Source organism: Neodiprion virginianus, chromosome 7 (genome assembly GCF_021901495.1).
Source record: "Neodiprion virginianus isolate iyNeoVirg1 chromosome 7, iyNeoVirg1.1, whole genome shotgun sequence".
Taxonomy (NCBI): domain Eukaryota; kingdom Metazoa; phylum Arthropoda; class Insecta; order Hymenoptera; family Diprionidae; genus Neodiprion; species Neodiprion virginianus.
This window is the reverse complement of record NC_060883.1, coordinates 16,213,898-16,233,180: the sequence shown is the minus strand read 5'-3', so window position 1 is coordinate 16,233,180 and position 19,283 is coordinate 16,213,898. Positions and strand designations below refer to the sequence as shown.

At 35.8% G+C, this 19,283-nt stretch overlaps 1 protein-coding gene and 1 long non-coding RNA gene across 10 annotated transcripts in view; one reads left to right on the top strand and one right to left on the bottom strand.

The window, feature by feature from the left end:
* Window positions 1-19,283, top strand: part of LOC124308676 (uncharacterized) — a 314,483-nt gene that overhangs the window by 268,410 nt on the left and 26,790 nt on the right. For all 9 annotated transcript variants that reach the window (XM_046771610.1, XM_046771618.1, XM_046771616.1 and 6 more), the window contains 2 exons: window positions 16-187; window positions 1,123-1,277. In XM_046771610.1, the coding sequence (XP_046627566.1) occupies window positions 16-187; window positions 1,123-1,277 (327 nt within the window). The remainder of the gene's footprint in view (window positions 1-15; window positions 188-1,122; window positions 1,278-19,283) is intronic.
* Window positions 2,197-17,684, bottom strand: LOC124308677 (uncharacterized). Its single transcript, XR_006909060.1, has 2 exons — window positions 17,284-17,684; window positions 2,197-2,440 (listed from the first exon to the last, which is right to left on the bottom strand). It is a non-coding gene; the product is annotated as an uncharacterized LOC124308677 (long non-coding RNA).

Genomic DNA, 19,283 nt, shown 5'->3' with positions numbered 1-19,283 from the left:
TGTGTATCATTACAGCACCGGTCTTAACAATAGTTGACGATGCTGGAAGAGTCGTCGCCGCTGGGGAAAGACACCTCAAAGCCGGAAGTGTTTTGAAGCTCAGCTGCGAGGCTAGAGATGTTCGCGAAGACGAGGGCGAGTCTCTTGTGTGGACCAGGGGGGATGAAACCCTCACCGAAAACGTCAGGTAAACAAGTCCGGCTTATTCACTTATTCTCAGTTCCCTGTACGGGGCATTCCACGTGTAATCGACCTGACCAAAACCCTGGCCCTCTCAGAATTGGTTTACACTTTGTGCGATGTATTTGTAAAATTGATAGAAGCATGAATGATCTATCGTACAGTGTTATCCGAAGACGTTGATACGACGTTAATTGTAACATCGATAATGTCAAAGTTTCAATCGAATACAAATCGTAAACTATGGATCAATACAGAGCAAAGTTGGCGGTCATGTACGAAAACGTTTCACTTTGTCGTGAATTTGCATGACGTAATACTTAGAACTAATATGAATACCTCTGAAGATTGGTGAAATATAAAAACAAACCTTAATTTTTTTGATTTCTTATATATTACATTTTGTTGACTCAGAATTTCATAGAATACCTAGCGAGATTTCATGTTAATTGTCAAACTTGTAGATTCACTAACGTGTCGTCTTGAGAAATGAATCGCTCCCACGACCTGAATAAAAAATTAGGAAATGAGTAAACATGATTTAAAAAATCTTCAACAATGATATTTACACCAATGCTAATGAACACGAATACAGCAAAATCTTTGAAGATTTTTCTAGCTCACTAGATCCCCGAAATTTGTCTGAAAAACGAACATTTTTATCCAAACTAAAAATAAATATTTGTGAAATCTTTTTTATACAATCTCTGAAGATCTCTACTGTGAGGAAAATAAGCTCAAAACCCTTAGAATTTGAGAATTATATATTTATTTTGATCGTTCTATTTATAAATGTTTTCTTAAATTATATATATTTAAGAATGTAAGCCATACTGAATGAAACTTGTGCAACTTGCCAATGCTGAGTCAGAACTTGGAATGTCAGCAGAGCAAAGGATCGGAACTGATCGTGACATGAATCGAACATGAACTTATTTCCAGTGAAAATAAAACGATGGAGTACATCGGTGAGATGGAAATCCACGTAGTCGTGAGCACTGTGTCCGTCGATAAAGCTACGCCAAGGCACGCTGGAAACTACAGCTGTTCTGTCCCCGGACGGACCAAGTCAACCGTTGTGGTCCACGTGCTGAACGGTGAGTGAACCACCTTCTGCTTCCCCATGATTCACAGAATAGATTTTTCGATGCGTTGAGCCATAAATTTCAAAAATATGTTGGGTTGCCTACCGCTGAGGGGTAAAAATATCGGTAATACAGACCTACCCAGTTATCAATAACTTGCGCGTTCAAAGTTCTCGCAAGGAATTTGAGTTTTTTTATGAGATTTGTAAAACGTTCAAGCTTTAATTTTTCGAAATCGACAATTTTTGATTTAACCTGAACAAAAAGTGGAAATTTTGAAAATTTTGACGATGTTAGAAGGATTATGATTCAATAATGGTTGCATGAAAAAGAAGAAAATTGTTAGTCTTCACAGTGGTGGTATCATCTAAACAGGTTACAACCAAATTAAAAATCTTGTGATGACAACCTTGTCGGTTCAGCATTAAATTCGCTATCCATGTCACTGGATGTATCCAACTAAACGTCGCAGTATTTTGAGTTGCATACCAGTGAGGGGAAGAAATGTCGGTAATACAGACCTACCGACTCATAATTACTTGAGCGCAGTCAATTCTTGTAATCACTTTAACGTGACTCCGGAATGCGATCACTGAACGTTTCAGCATAGATTATGAAGAAAGAAACGACTCCTCAGCCAAATCCACACAACTTGGCAACACGGGCAGTTCCAGCTCACGCGCGAGAACTTTAAATGCACCAATTACTGATAACTGGGTAGTTCTATATTATCGGTATGTGTTCGCCTCAGAGGTAGGTAACCGAATATACTGCGGCGTTCACTTGGGAACACCCGGTATTTCATGCACATTTATCTCTCTGTTAATATCAATTCAGCATCCCATGTATTAAGCGATACCTTTTTTTGAATGAGTAATTCTTCCGAAGTATGGGATTCTTAGCTTAAATCTAAGAGGTACTTTATTCCATGTGAGGCTTTCCCATTTTAATAACGTAAAAAATATCATAGCTTATAATCATTCTGGTTTTTTTTATGGAATTCTTCGAAATAGTCGTGAATTACAGTTTGTTAGTTACACTAGCTTCGTTTTTATCTAACAATAAGTATCAACGTAGTTGTTCTCGTGAACATTAGAATGTCGACTTCAGTTCGACAGTTTGAACAATAAGTACGAAAATTCTTGAATTTGCTTTTATAAAACTGGTTTCTGGGTCTGCAAAATTAGAAAGGCTATCATTAGTTTTGATGATAACACTCGCAAAATCAATACACAATCCCAACATTATAAATTTCAACACACATTATTTTCAACATTAAAAATTTCAACACCCCCTAATTCTATGTGAGTTGATTGGTGTGTGTGTGTGTGTGTGTGTGTGTGTGTGTGTGTGTGTGTGTGTGTGTGTGTGTGTGTGTGTGTGTGTGTGTGTGTTTTGAGATAAATTATGTTCAATGAGTGTTGATTTGATGTGTTGCATTTGGCATGTGTTATTTATACATTTGACCATTTGAAACAGTTTGACCTAGACGTAGAAAAACCATCAGACTGTTATTTATACCAATATTCGCCAAAACTTCAACTTGTAGCATTCATCATAGCATTGCAGCAAAACCAACTTCAATGCTGGGTATCCATGCGGAAGTTTTGTAATACCTTCAATCAGGGAACTTTGATCATCAATGATAGAAAACAGCACACTTCGATTCGCATCTAAAATTTTGTAATAGATGCTGATGAATCATGAAAAGTATCGCTTACAGTTAGTATTACCAAGTATACGTGTCGTTATGCCTTATAATAGAGATGCTTCGAAAAGACAGATTCAATTATTTTTTTACACAGTTATTTTATCAAACCTTGGAATATTAATTTCAACGCAACACAAATTTTGTAAAACCTAATTTAATCCAATATCAAATATTAATAACCATTTTTTCATAGTATTGAATGCACAGGTACTTGGTTGTATGAATGCAAACTGCAGTTTTTGACGTGTGAATTTGATTATACCCAAAAAGCGGTGAAGAAATTTGTTGGATATAATGTATTTTTTTATAGAGATTAGATTATCGAAAGAATAATGATTGAGTGAAACTTAGTCTGACACCACAGTTGATAATCATCGTGCGGAATTTGACCATCAGCTTTCCGTTACTTCGGAAACTTGAACTCATAGACCGTTAAACCCCTATTTGTATCCACGTATAAGTAAAAGAAAACGATCTGTTATTTTGCTAGTCAAATTAGACGTCAACATATGTTAGATTATTTCAAATTTAAAAATACATTTTTTCTTCGGAGCAAAATCTAAGCATTAATTTTTTGCCGTGGAAAAAAAAAAACCACCCGAAAGATTTTAGTCTCAAATGTCACATCGATTCTCCCTTTTCAACCATTATTGAATTTCTCCACTTATTCAAATTGGTTTTTACAAACGAATTAAGCTTCAAACAAAAACAATTTTCTTGTACCCTGTACACAGCAAATATTTCTATTTACTTGTATTGTTGTTAATATTTGGCTCAACGTACGGAAACTTTATTTCGAATTCTGATATTTTATAACATTAGGTCATGGGTATAAAAAACGATAAGAATCACAAACAGGAAGAAGTAACAGGAAACAGGTAAGTATGGAAAGCAATATGGCCTACCCCCTATCTTTCATTAAACCCGGATGTTCCCCTTTTCCTTGGCGGAAACACCATGTATCATGACAAAATTGTACAAGCTTTGTTACGAAGGTAAAACTAAATTTTCAAATCTATTCTTTGAAATTTATTCGTTGTTTCTTTCGTTTCTTTCTTGTCTTTCCGCAGCCGTTTTATTCGAGAATGACGACAAACACGAGAATATAAGAACGACGAAAGAACAAGTGTAGAGAGAGGGAGAGAGTAAAAGAAGGAGGCAGAGAGGGTTTGGGGGGGGGGGAGAGGGGGCAAAATTGTCGTTTAGATAAATGAGAGGGTGACCTCTTTTCACAGGGAGCCTCAGCTCCTTCAGTCGCCACGAAAAGAGATGATAACGTAAATTACAGCTCATCTTAGTTGCTGCTGCTTCTACCCTCGAGATTCGCGTCACAGGTTAAGGAATAAGGATAGAGTTTGAGCAGCTCCGGGGGTGCAGGAAGGTGGTTTTTGCCTTGTTCACGGCCTATTTTCCCCCTGACGAACGTCGCACGCTAATGCGACACTGGTTTCGTGTTCAAGGGTGAAAAAGAGACGTAATTTTTAACGGAGCGGAGATACGTATGGACGTATATGGGGCGTTCCGGTGTCAACTCGGTAAACAGATTCACTGTCACAGTTTTTTACCTTCATCAAGAATTTTTACTGCGATATTGCAACCCTTGAAAACCAAAAATGAAAACTTTCAATTTTCAGTTTGGAAACTGCGACATGGAAATAAATTTGTATAAAACAAAAAAAAAAAAATTATGACGTTTCCGATTGATCACTACTACATTTGTGGATGTGTACCACTTACCCGGGTTCACGATAAGTACAAAAAACAAAAAGAACGTAGATCCACCCTTATTTTAGGTGAGATCAATTTACAACGTGAAAATCAAATATTTGTACTTTATGTTTTTAAATATCAATTCACTCGTTCTTGAAATGGATTCAAAAATTTAGAATAAAAAAAGGGGATAAAAAAATTAAGAATTTTTGTTGGAAGGGTCAAGAGGTTTTGATGATTATGTATTCTCAAGAAAATACTTGGTCAGAATAAAATACATCATGGTACACTTGGAGACAATGAAACTGAAACGGCTTATTTTTTACACTGGACAGTTATGTTGGCAACACAGACAAACCTACAACGCCATAGTTGGCCAAGCGTGAAACTAACTCAATCTCAATAAACATAACATAACCCATGACCGTCGAATCTAACCTTAGAATGATGTGTCAATCCAACAAGTCATCATCCCCGAGGTAATCTAAGGTTAGATTCGACGGTCATGGGTTATGTTATGTTTATTGAGATTGAGTTAGTTTCGCGCTCGGCCAACTGTGGCGCTGTAGGTTTCTCTGTGTAGCCAACATAACTGTCTGGTGTAAAAAATTAGCCCTCTCAGAGTCATTGTCCCCAAGTGTACACGTATACCTGAACATACGCGTAGGTTTTTCATTAGTATAATTAGTCACGGCTTAGCTGATATTATTTTATATTACTTGTTTCTTTTCAGGATTTTACATTCTATTGTTAAATACCTGTGTGTCAAGTTTTATGTTTCATTCCTTTCTTTATTTCTTTGCTTTCTTTAGATTCCCAAGAATTTTTGAATTTATATCTCAATATATACGCTGTAATTTAGTGCCCCACTTTTTTTATGGATATAAATTATGATTGTTGGCAACGGCTTTTGGAAAACGGATTTCATTCTCTACATTCTTTATTCGATTTCGTCTACTCATATGTTTACCCTATAATGCTGTATGAAATTCTTGTATAATCTCTTCACCGACTTTCTTATAATATCGGTTGGTTCCTAAATGTGTCAGGCTATGTAGAGTTTCCTGCTCATCCGGATTAGTTATGGTATTGAACATTGTTGACCGAAGAAAATATCGGTTTACGGTTTCTGTCCAAAAAAAGAATAAATTTCACGAGCATTCTACTGAAAGTAACTCATTCAATATTTAAAGAAAGTCTGAATTTTTTAAAATCGCGATATTCTTATTCTTTCTTATTCGCTGATTCTTAACATTTATTCAAGTTTCTTGTAATGGGCTGGAGGGCAAAATTTTTCTTTCCCAGCATAAAAATTAACGGTGTTTTTACAAACAATTTTTCAAATAACGTTTGAAAAATAAAAAAGCATATTCCTGTATCGAACGAATTACTTTTAGTGAAATTTTGATGAAAAAGTTAGTCCACTTCGGTCAGAAACCAGTAAGCAAAATTTTTTTGATCTAAATATGTTTTCCATAAATATTCGATTTCACAGTAATTTAAAGGGTAAAATTTCCGCATTACCAAATCATTTTCATGTTGTAATAATGTATCAAATGAGAAAAAATCAAAACACAAGCCTAAAACCCTGCCCTAGTTATCTGATATTGTTTTCAGGTAATAATTTACACAATATGAGAAAAAAAAAATACGGAAGGCTGAATTAACGTTGCCAATAAAATGAAACGATGACTCTGTATAGTTGATTCTTAAGGGGTTAGGTGGGTTTCAAAAGCTCAAAATAGGTACATTTTTATGAATTTTTTTTTACTTAATCAACAGAATATTTCATTCCATCAATTTAACACATAAAAGATACATATTTTATAAGTAGTTTGTGAAATTTTCATTGAAAAATATTGAAAATTAAGGCGTAGACACGTCGTCTGCTATGACACCTCAAAAAAAAGTTCTCTCGGCGTAGTCAGGATAACTCATGACAGATTCATCTGAAATGCAAAAACCAAAAATTTTCTGTTAGTAGATGTTTAAAACTCGTACTTGGACGAAGGAAAAAAAAAAAAAAAAAAAATTACATTTTTGGCGGCGTTGAAAACAAAAAACCCTTATTTTGAGTAAAATTTGCACCCTTCATGGCCTTGAAAAATTACTTGGAATAAAAAAAAAAAAAATTCCTTCGTTCAAGTACGAGATAATGTTATTTTGAAGAAGTGTGCAAAATTTGAAAGAGATCGGTTCATAAGTTTTCGGGAAATCGTGACTACCGATTTCAAAAATGTAGTTTCGAGAAAAACGCGATTGAAGATTTACATTCAAATAACATGTAAATAATCGTACTTACACCGTATAATGATGCAAACCCATGTTTTTTCCACGTGCCATCACCTGACACGCTAACATCTGTCGTATCTTCAACATTATTTTCATCACACGTTAATTTTTTTTCTTGATTTGCAGCAGACAACAAAATTGATTCGGCAACAGTTATGACGCACTCATGTATTTTATCAACATAAAAATTGTACGTTGATGCATTCAAGAATGAGGAACTTATATCCATCAAACCACAGAATTTTTTACATCCGGCAAGTCCTAAGCCCAGTATTCGCATCACAAAAATAAACGAACAATAGCTAATCAGCTGCCTCGATATATCTGCCTCCATATACCTGCGTCACGCTCGGTTATAGCCTGATGGGTGAAACATCCAAAGGCTATATCTCTTAGAATATGACTCGGATCGTTTTAAAATTTTAAAGGAATATTCTCAACATATTCAATTATAAGATGAGCAAAAAAAAAAAAATTCGATTTTTTGAAATTTTGAAACCCACCTAACCCCTTAATTAGCCTACCCAGGATTTCCAGCGTAATATAGAGGGCTACTTATTTTCCTTGTACATTCAGCCGTGTCACTGGAGTCGGGTACATATGGGGGATTCCATGCCAAATCAACTAATTCAAATCCTGATTCCTATTTTTAACTTTTTTAAAAGATTTTTTTTTAACTTAGTCTAAGTATTTCTGAAACCCTTAATTAATTTATCTTAATTTTATTCATGGAATCACTTTTGAGTTACAAATATTGAAACCCTTTTACCTTTCCTAAAGTATTTAAAAAGTGCTCAAAAATATTATCTTTTGCTTCATGGCGGAATGTTTTTTTATGCTTCTTTTAAAAAGGATTTTAAGAATTTTTTACCGACGACAATCAATCACAAATGTTGTCATATATTTAAGGGTGTAATGAGGTGGAACTTCAGAAAATGAAAAATACTTGTAACTGAGAAGTAATTTCACGAATGAGTTTCATAGAATTAATTGAAGGTCCTAGGGTTATTATTGTCTTCTAACAATAATTTCAACAAACTTTAAAATGGTGAGGATTGAAATTTGCTAATTTGACACGGAATGCCCCATATCTGGTGCTCGTTCGAATTACAACAAGAAAAGGAGGTGATTCCGCTTCAGCGTCTGTGTTAAGAGCAACATATTTTTTTGAAATTATTCATTAATGCATCGGCACTGTTTACTTTTTCATCACGTACACAGTCAAAGTTACAACTTAGTTAATTATAGAGTAGCCTTAATTTAAACATCATTAGCGATGCGTCGGTAAAAATTAAAAAAGAAAAAAAATGTCCGCACCAATTTCTAATTTATTCATTAATACGTTAAAACAATCATGGGAGGAACGCGAGAGTGGTCAATAACTGATTTTGGAAAATAAATGAGCAAATGTTTAAATTGAGTAAGTCTAAGATGGCGGTATGAGTTTCAAAATTTTCTAATATGGGAATGCATATTTTTGCTTTGTCGCTTACTGCCTCAATTTATCGAGTAAACCTTTCTCCATCTCCCTCCCTTCCTCTCTCTCTCTCTCTCTCTCTCTGTCCGTCTTTACATTCCTTCCACTTTTTATATTCTCTGTCGGTAATTCATTTTCACCCACACAGGTTTTTTTTTTCCACCCACCACTTCTCGACCCGCTCTTTGCTTTCGCTGTAAAGACACGTGCACGTCACTTGTTTTCAGTAAATTCGTTTGACAGCAGCGTCACCTTAGTTTAGTAAAACAGTCACGAACAGAGGCAATCGTGAGATCAGACTTAGCAGCGAAGGATTTGAATTCGATCGAAAGTGAACTGCTTAGGAATAATAATAAGAAGACGAGCTTCCCGTCCATTATTATAATATTGCAATCGAAAATTTGTAAGAAAAATTGGAACAAGTCTTCGTCTATAACTTGCTAGAAACTATCGAAAAAACCGTCAGTTAGACTAGTATATTTGTATAACAAAGAAGTATACTCGATTTTTTCGGGACGAGATCAAATTTGCAATATGAGACGTAGGTGAGCCGAAGCAGAGGCGTAACTAGGCATTTAGGGGCCCCGAGGGAAATACGCAAATTGGGTCCCCTGGGTAAATAATGAAATATATTTTTCTGGAGCCTCCCCTCCCACGCTTCATAAATTTGTTCCCAATATAAAACAGTAAGATATTCGATTTATGCATTCTTTACACTGTAAACTAAAATTACCAAAGAAGATATTTTACATTTTTGACTATACAGGCGATATGACTATTGATACAGTTACAATATTAAATTGAAATAAACATTTGAAATGGAAAATATCAGGAGCATAATCTTATACGTAACAAGGTCATGGAAATTATAAGGATAATGAAAGAAACAGAAATCCAATAATTATTTTATATAAGTTTGTAAATTCTATAAATTTATAGAGACAATGTAAACATGTGTTGCTTATCATCGTCCGAATGAAATATTACCACTTCATTTTTGTTGATAGCTTTTTTTAGCTTAATATAAGTATTTCTGAAGCCCTTTATTAATTTATCCTATTTTTATTTATGAAATCGCTTTTGAGTTACAAATATTCAAACCCTTTTACGTAAACTTATTCCTCAAGTTTTTGAAAAGTCCTCCAAAATTTTATCTTTTGCTCCGATCATGTTACGATATGTCCCATGAGAGAGTGATTTTTTTCTTTTTTTCTTGAAAAGTATTTTGAGAATTTTTTGCTCACCAAAATCACTGACAACATGTGTTTTTCATCATTATCCGAATGAAATATTACCACTTCAATTTCTAACCCCGTCTCGAGAGGTCCCCTTACTTTGGGGGCCCTGAGGCATTGCCCCGGTTGCCCCAGCACGGTTACGTCCCTGAGCCGAAGACGCTTATTGCAAATACGGGAGGCGAAAAGACCGCTGCCGCTTTGTTGCGTACGATTCTTTGTATAAAAAAAGTATGTGACAAGTTTTTTCGCGCATCAGGAAGTTGAGGTTAGGGTTGCGTAATGTCAGATTTGGTCGCGAAAGCGCATGCGCGTAGTATACCCCACGCATGCGCGTTCGCAAACTCACTTGACCGTCGTAGAGACGGGTACTTCGTGTACGGGAAACACATATGGAAAAAGGTGTAAAACATGCTCGAGTTATGTAAGAAATCGTTTCACCATGCACTCACAAAATCGAAATAAAATGCAAATTGCATGGATGCATTTTATTATTAGATTGAAGTAAGATACAAATGACATTTGTAATTAGTAATTGATTGCGGTTTCAATCTATGACAAAACGTTACAATCAAGTATGAATAGCACAAACTTCGTAGCACGGATCGTCAAAATTCATGTGTCGTTTATCTCACTGAGTTAATTGAATTACGTTGAATTGCGCGGTTTCGGACTGCAACGATCATGCTACTTTGTCTAGACTCAAGTTGGTACACACTTCTAGTCATCTACCGCGCACAACGCGCTCTTACTTACCGACACATACAATAATCTTGACTTGACTTGACTCTCTCGACAAACGCAACTTTTGTAATAAAATAAATTCTGCATGTAAATTACACTTTACATTATTCTATTAAGATAATAGTTAATACTTAATTATACCTCAAAAAGTACCATTCAAATCCCGATATAGCCTATAAATTATAACTACGTATAATCGTGTATTGGGCACTAGAAAAATTTTATATTTAAACTTTAACCCTGATCGGCTATACAACTAATCTTTTTATAGAGGTGAATAAATTCTACCTCGTCAAAACTTAGTTACCAAATGTATAAAAAAAATAATTGTAATGTTTTACGTACTTGTGTGAAAAAACAACATTATTACGTCGATTGCTAACCTGATGCAGCTTACTACCTACTTTTCGTGCGTTTCAAATTTCCGAAATCCAATAGTTTTCTCTGCCTCGGAAAATTTCGTATATAACGATTCTCGGATTCTGCGGCAATCGATTCGGCCTGAATCTAGCTGCTGCGAAACGATGGAAGGAATTCAATTTCGGCAAAGATAAAACTCCGAACCGGAATGAAGGGTTGTAAATCTAAAATATAACTCCGGCTGACGGTTATGACAAAGTCGCTATCAAATTCATGGCATGTAAAATTCGAGTGGAGCTGTTTAAATGGCCGTCGATATATTTTAGCGCGGAGAGGTTGATAACGTCACGGTTTCATTTGTTTTTTTTTTTTTTTTTTTTTGTTTTTTGTTTTTTTCATTTTACTTCCACCTATTTTTCTCTCCGTCTTTCTCTCATCATGCAAATGAACTGCGTGGGAAACGAAAAGTTTGCCTGAATAAATTACAAGCCTTCGGGTCACCGACTCTTACTTCTTTTCCTTTGTCTTTTTCTTCCCTCTAAATATACATACTGTGTACATGCATACCTGTACATAATATACAAAGTGATTTCTTAACGACCGCACGTGCCGTCGTCTGTTCAAATTTAATGCGCACGAGCTAGAAATGGACGATGTACATCGTTATTTCGACTATCGATGTTTTTGATCGGTGTTTTTTAAAGTCGATAGTCAATGCAAAATATTGAACTATCGACACCGTCAACACGGGAATGAATTAAATTTCTGTGCCAATATCTGTCGGTAATTGATTTATAAAAATTAAATACACGTTACTAAGTTTGATAAGAAATCTGTATCATCTACTCAATTTCTCACTGATAATTATAATATTTAATTAATTTAGTTTTTCTTAATTTGATTTATATTAAATTCTCATATTTTATAATTATTTTCAATAATGATGATAATTTAAAAACTCAACTTTTTCGTGCCCATCTTTCATTTCACAACCGTAGCTAGAATGTTTAAATTTTTGCGCTTGTTTTCAACATCGATGTTAACAATCGATGTTTCGATGTTTTCAGAATAATATTGATAATTCGATGTCAATATTTTTTACTGACATCACCTGGCTGTTTGCCCAGGTGACCAACCGTCATAAATATCGGCGACAGTTCACCGCGATGTACATAACCTAGAAAATTTTCATAGCTATCGATGTTGAGCACGAGTGCCAGTGACAACTGTCAAAATTTTTGAGGTTACACACGTCGTTACGGCTGCTCGGATCGTAGCGCGTGCGCATTAATTTTTAGCAGACGACGGAACGTGCAGTCGGTATGAATCCACTCTGCATATCCGACCCAGTATTCGTTTCTCGTTTCTTCCTTTTTCATATTTTTTCTACGGAAAATTACGCATGCAAGGACCGAATGATTGAGAGAGGAAACTGATCACATGCGGTAGCTCGGAAGAAAGAAACTCCGAAGCGAAGCTCCCCGATTAAGGGAAAGATCACTCTCGACCCTCCGTTCTCTACAATGATACCACGAGCTGCGGGAAGTGATATATCTCTTATTTTTGCCGCGGCACAGACTAAAGAAGGAATAGTTGGTTTGGCTGGTGTCCAAGATCGATGGGGAATTTGTCAATTCCCTGAGCTCCTTTCCCTTCTCGCACGTCATATCCCAACCTCTCTTTCTTCCCTTCTCTATTTCTCTTTTTCTCTCTTTATCTTGAGTTTGAATGCGCTAGGGGAGAGTCTGGAAACCTTGAAATATCTCCGGATCTTGAAATCTCGGGCACTCAACCTAATCTAGACATTCATTCGCACCCCAATCTCCATTTTCTCTCTCACTCTCTCTTCTCCTCAATCTATCTTCACCTCCGGTTACTTATTCCCAACTTTCGCTTATACCTACTTTGCCGCAAATATATTTAGCACGGATAAGCTATCCTACAATTACTGAAAATATAATAAGGAATGTCTTTGTTATTATGAATTTATGAATTTTTTGAAAATTTTATCTCAGCTTGTCCATGAGATATAGGAAGTGAGGTGTAAAAAAAAAATTCAAGCTCCGTAGGTTATCGTATTGAACCGTGAATCCAGAATAAGAATATGACAAGATTAGGTCTTACAAAAATCATGAACTTTTCTGAATTTCGAATGAAAATAGTTTTTGAATTAAATGAACTATTATCAACTGAAAAAATCTTCTTTGTAATTGAAATAAGTTGGTGATCTTCGTAACGTATAAATTTTCTATTTCGAGTTATATTTGGTTTGTCGAAAATTTATAACTCAACAACAAATTGTGATAAAAACTTGAAAAAAATCATGAATGATTCTTTTAACAGATATTATACAATGTACGTACATATGTACTTTAAAAAATGAAGCTCATGAAAAACTTGGCCTTAAATATTATCCAATTTATAGTGAAGCGAGTCAAATAAATGATTGCACACTTTGATTAACATAAGCTTTATCTATTCATTAACTGTTCTACTTATCATTCCAATTTTTAAAAATTACTGCAGATGATTGGATGATGTATTATGCATCTTACAAAAGTACGTCTCGCTTTATCATGGATACGGATTCCAGATTTTAATTTAATAATGCGTTGTAGATATGGATTGCAAGGTTCACTAACCTCAATCAGTATATTAAATTTGAAAAATTCAAGGAACCAAAATCCTACGTACGATGAAAATAATCGTGATTGTGAAGTTTTTAACAAAAATTACACATTCAATTTGTACCTACGTCTGTGGAAATTTTATGAAACAAGATTTGCAAAGTCTTCTTTCCTTTTTCAACGTAAATTTGCTACGTATTTTCGGATTATGGAATTCGTAAATATGAATCACATTTTATTTCGACAACTTTGGTGAAACCTCTTATACCATCACTTCCCGCTATCATCCGAAGGTAAAAATTTACAAAGTTAAATATGTAGGAATTTACAAAATAAGACTCAATCGCACCGAAACTTTATTTTCCATCAAAGGCTTCAGGTTGTTTTTCATTGCCCGTTATATTATCAAGATTGCCGTACAGCACTTTTTTCCGCATGAACTTTTATACGTGCGTAATTTGATGGATGTGAAAATGTTTGTAGTCGAGAGAGAAAGTTGGAAAGTTTGAATAAATCCGATCAAATCTCGAAATAGAATGCATTTTCATCCGAGGCATGAATGGAATTCTGAAAATTCTTTCTCCCGTTTCTCGGTTCGGCACAGCTGCAGCCTGCATTTGCAGCAGCGTTGGAATAAATTATGCAGTCTAGTAGACGAGCGACTTCTAATGGAAATATTTCACGAGTAAAACGAATTTCCCTCTTCCCTCACATTTTATTCTCTCCTCCACGCTCCGTATTTTCCTTTTTAACCTTCTGCCGCCGCAGGTTCGCCACCTTTTAGTCCGGTCAAAATATGTCTGAATTGAAAATATACGGGAAATGTTTGAATTTTGGTATATAATTTTCGATCCTCAAAAACTCAAATCTGAAGTCATTATTGAGGTGCATAGTCGGCGTTTCGCCAACACAGCAAAATTTTCAATTTTCAAAATTTTTGTCAAAATACGCTTTCGATGGATGAAAAATGACTGGATTATCGTGTAGAGCGGAAAATTCTACGTCGAATTATGTCTTCGTGGCGGAAACGAAATCGAATTACCAAATTAAGAAAAAAGAAATTCTACTTATCGACGGCATCTGGGGAATTTTCTTGAAATGATTTCTTAATCAGGAAAAAAGAAATTCTACTTATCAACCGTACCTAGGGAATTTTGGTGAAACAATCATTTTTTTTCTTAATTTGTTAATCCTACTCCGTTTCCGACATGCATGGATATAATTCGATGTTGCGATAGTCTAGTCATTTTTCGTCTATCAATAGCGGTTTTTGAGGTAATCGTGAACAAGGGCAAACTTTGCTATTTTCTCGAAATACTCGCATTTTTTGTATTTTTGTGTTTCGGGGTTTTCGACCCTCAGGTGCACAGATCTGAAGTCATTCTGGAGCTGTATAGCCGGCGTTTCAAGTCGAAAGGAAAATTTGACGTTTTTTGCGTTTTCTCCAAAAACTGCTATTGATAGGTGAAACATGACCTGATCATTGTGCAGAGCAAAACATTGAGCATCGAATTATGTCCTCATATGTCGAAAACGGAGACGGATTACCAAATTAAGAAAAAAGAAATTCTACTTATCGACGGCATCTGGGGAATTTTCTTGAAATGATTTCTTAATCAAGAAAAAAGAAACTCTACTTATCGACGGCATCTGGGGAATTTTTGGTGAAATAATTTCTTTTTTCTCAATCTGTTAATCCAACTCCGTTTCCAACATGCGAGGATATAATTCGATGTTGCGATAGTCAAGTCATTTTTCGTCTATCCATAGCGGTTTTTGAGGAAATCGTGAACAATGGCTAACTTTGCTATTTTCTCGAAACACTGGCTTTGCTACTCAAAAACGACTTTAGATTTGAATTCCTGCGGGTCGAAAACCTCTTTACACAAAAATGCAGCCACGTTCGGAATATTTTTAATTCTGTCCTACTTTGATTGGACTATTTCTCACTCCGCGCCCCGTTTCCACAGCCACCCGTCTATTGGCACCGAGCTTACGTGTTTTCCGCAGAATTAACCAGGAGCAACCCTTAGACAAGGTAGTTCGCATCAAGCCACGAGATTGGTATAATTAATTTACGAAGACAACTAGCCTGTCGTCTAAAACATCTGTGTGAACGTTGACGGAGACCTCAAGATGTTACTCTTGTCCCGTGGCTCCCGCCCACCTTAACCCTTAATTATAACTCGCTTCCCCCTCGGTCGTCTGTAAGCCTTCAGGGCCTCGAGACTCGCTCTCTGAACTCGAAACTCTGGACTCGAAACTTGAAACTTGAGACTCAAAATTCAGGGGCCTCGATTGTGCAGTTTCCTGCTCTATATCGAACAGAGTCTATGTTTGGCGCACTTTACGGCGTACCTCGAATTAATCCATTTTGTTATTAATGACTAGAGCCGGGTGTTCGGCCTTCCATATTTTATCCCATCACCCTGCTCGGTCCGATATAGGATCAACCCACCAAATCTGGCTTACGGGGAAATCTTGTTTGACGACCGCCAATGGCCACGAATCACTTTTCTTTTCTTTTCTTTTTTTGCAGATTACTCTATTTTTCGGAGAAAATATGTGACTAAGAAAGTTACTATAATCATCACAGATGAATGATCGTCGGGTTTTCATGATTTTTGTCTCAATAAACGCAGCTGTTCTCAATGCGGGAGCAATTAAATTTTGGGTTTAATTGCAGGGCTTAACTGAAGAAAATGAATGAAAGTTCAATTGATGATTTTGGTTTCAACTTATGCGACTGTTCTCAATTCGGAAAGATTTTAGATTTGATTCGTCAACTAGCCTCGAGTTATTTGAATGACAAAATTTAATGAAAAAAAGAGATTTCACTTCTAACCCGTCCCAGACCAGACAAATTAATTACTTGTTTCCCATATTATCTAACAGAAATTTTAAAACCGAAAACATGAAGCTGACATTTGAATTCAAGGCTCTTCAATCGTACATTCCACGGCTTGTTGTCTTGTTCAAGTAATAAAGCAAACATTGATACCAAAAGTCTCTCCGAATATTCACCATGAGCCTAGATATCGGTTCAAATAGCGTCAAAACTATTGGCGTTTTCAAGAAAGCTCCGAATGTCATAATTTTTCCGACGAGAATTGCAAAATTTGAATTGCAAAATCATTATAACAATAATTTACGTAAAATATCTGAAATGAGAAAAGAATATAATAAACATATTAAAATTTAATTGTCCGCTTTTGTTCCTCATATTACTTTATATTACAAGGATAGTTATGGAAGTCTTTTAGATCTTCGTAAGAGACAATATTTACATGAATTGTTATTGTTATCGCACAATGAGCTTTGTGAAGAACACCAAAGTTGTTTGAACTAATACCCTACACTAGACAGTTAAGATTTCACTTCAATCTGAGGAGCTTAAAGTTTCAGTGACGTGTCTTTTGGAGCAGAAAATGAGAATAAGAGACCAGTAGAAATTCAATTCCCCGAACTGCTTTATATTTTTCTGAGTATTCGTTTCTCTTCGCTCGTTCTGTTCGCGGTGCGTTGAATTCCGTAGCAAAATTCCGTAGCGAATAACAGAATTGCGAACGTGCGGTTAAACTTGTTGTACAAAGTTGATACAACCACAGACTGTGCAGTAACAACATTTCCAGGCGTGTTCAGCCGCACGCGGTAACGACAGGCAGAATAGGTTTGTTCGTTATAAAAATGGAACGTCATGCAACTAGATATATCGGTAACAATTACTTCGTACGAAGCAGGAGAAATCCGATATTGGCATTTGAGAAATTGGTAGAGCGGCGTGCACCGATTACATCGATTTACGGAGAGCCGCTTACGAATAACCGGATATCGTGCACGTATTAAGGGCAACCAGACTCACCCTGATGAGACGACTTTACTCGAGAGCGGAGCATCAACTGGCACTAATGGCCTGTCTTCTTCGCTCGTCTGGATTCCTGGAGGCTTTGGACAGAAATTATGTTGCACTGTAGCGTTGCTTCCACATCTCTCTGTAGATGTAACATAATTTCACTCGCCTTATCGCAATGTCATTGGAAATTATCCGTAAGATTCGAGGCCTTCTATTCACTGTGTCAACATTGCAAGCACTGATTAGAACTAAAAAGAATAGAAGTTGATTACAGAGATGACTGGCATTGCAAAGAGAGTGCACAGACCATAGTAGGTAAAATTACACAGATTACAAACGATTACCAAGATTGCACAGGTTACAAAGATCACAAGTGATTGCAGGGATTGGAGAAATTACATGAAAATTGATAAAATTACAACAAAATTACATATATTACATGGAAATTGATAAGATTACAACGAGATCACATATATTACATGGAAATTGATCAGATTATAACAGGATTACATAAATTACATGGAAATTGATAAGATTACAACGAGGTTATTTAGATTATACAACGATTACACACATCACAGAAAGATTTTCAGGGATTACACGAGGTGAAAATGAACCACAAATGGCAGGAGTAAGGGTTGCATGGTTTTCAAAGGAAAACGTGAGAATGCAAAGAGATGCCGAGGAATTGCAAAAATGATGATTACAAATATTTCACGGATTTTAAGGGCTACAAAATTAACGTGAAGAATGCTAAGGGGTTCCAACGATTGCAATGAATTTCGTAAAAAGTGCCAGGATCTTATGAGATTACAAAAATCATGTAATATTACGGTGCGTACTACACCATTTTCCTGAAATAGTGATCAATAACCCCTCGATGCAATAGCATCTGCTGCAACCAAGGACGAAGCTACTCTGACACAGCTCGAAATTGTCACCGAGAACAATTAAGGCAACTTAAGAAATCTGAAAATGGACTGCAACCACAAATAATTCGTTTCAAAAATATCAATAAAAAGCAATAAAATTTGATCCAATCACGTGAAATTTTGAAAAGTCCTGTAAAATTTAGTGCAACCTCGTGAAATCCTCGACATTCTACGGAATATTTTGAATTTTTATAACATGTTGTGTAGTCATACGATATCTTTCAAAATCGTGTGGTCTCTAAATCTGGCATGCACATGAACACATGATCCGCAATTTTCCAACGTAGGATAAGAGTATAGCAATTTCTTTGAAAGAATTTTTGATCTCAACGAAACAAACTTACGCAACCTTGTCTTCAAGTTCACAATTATTCTTCAATAGTGTTGCGTGCCATGTCACAGGGTTCTAGATCAATTTAATCCTTTTTCTAACATTATTACTATTCGAGATGCAGTATCTATAGATTCTTAAATTTGATGTGATAATTTCAATAACGAGAATAATGCACGCCGTAGACAGTGGCTGGTACATCAGCCGGGAGACCATGGAACAAAACAGCCATAAAAGGAAAATCCTTTTTCTCTACTTTCGACCGACACATTTGGCAACCAAATGTGCAATCGTAAAACACAATTTTCCCAGACTTCATTATCACAACCCCGTCTTTTCCAGGATTTTCCTACATTTCTTTTTCTACGATCTCTATCCACATATCCTTTCCAAGAAGCCACATACACCAACACTCCCCCTCTCATATCACATTTCCGGTAGACATTTTTCGACCGATTCCAAAAATCCACCAAATAATACAAACGATCAAACTTCTACACCCCTCCATTTTCTTTCCGAATGTTCCTTCGAAACAACCACCAACAATAAGTCTACTTGTCTTGCATTTCAAAACTACAACCAATACTCAAGTTACTGTAAATCATTTTCAAAGATCAAGAATTTGGTCAAAATAAGCGCGACTTCGAAATTTCGTCGTACTAATATTGTCAAGTTTCAACTAATACTACTAATGATACTTCAAGTTTCTTTGCATCAAACAGTGTCCCATTTCATTAGCAATCATT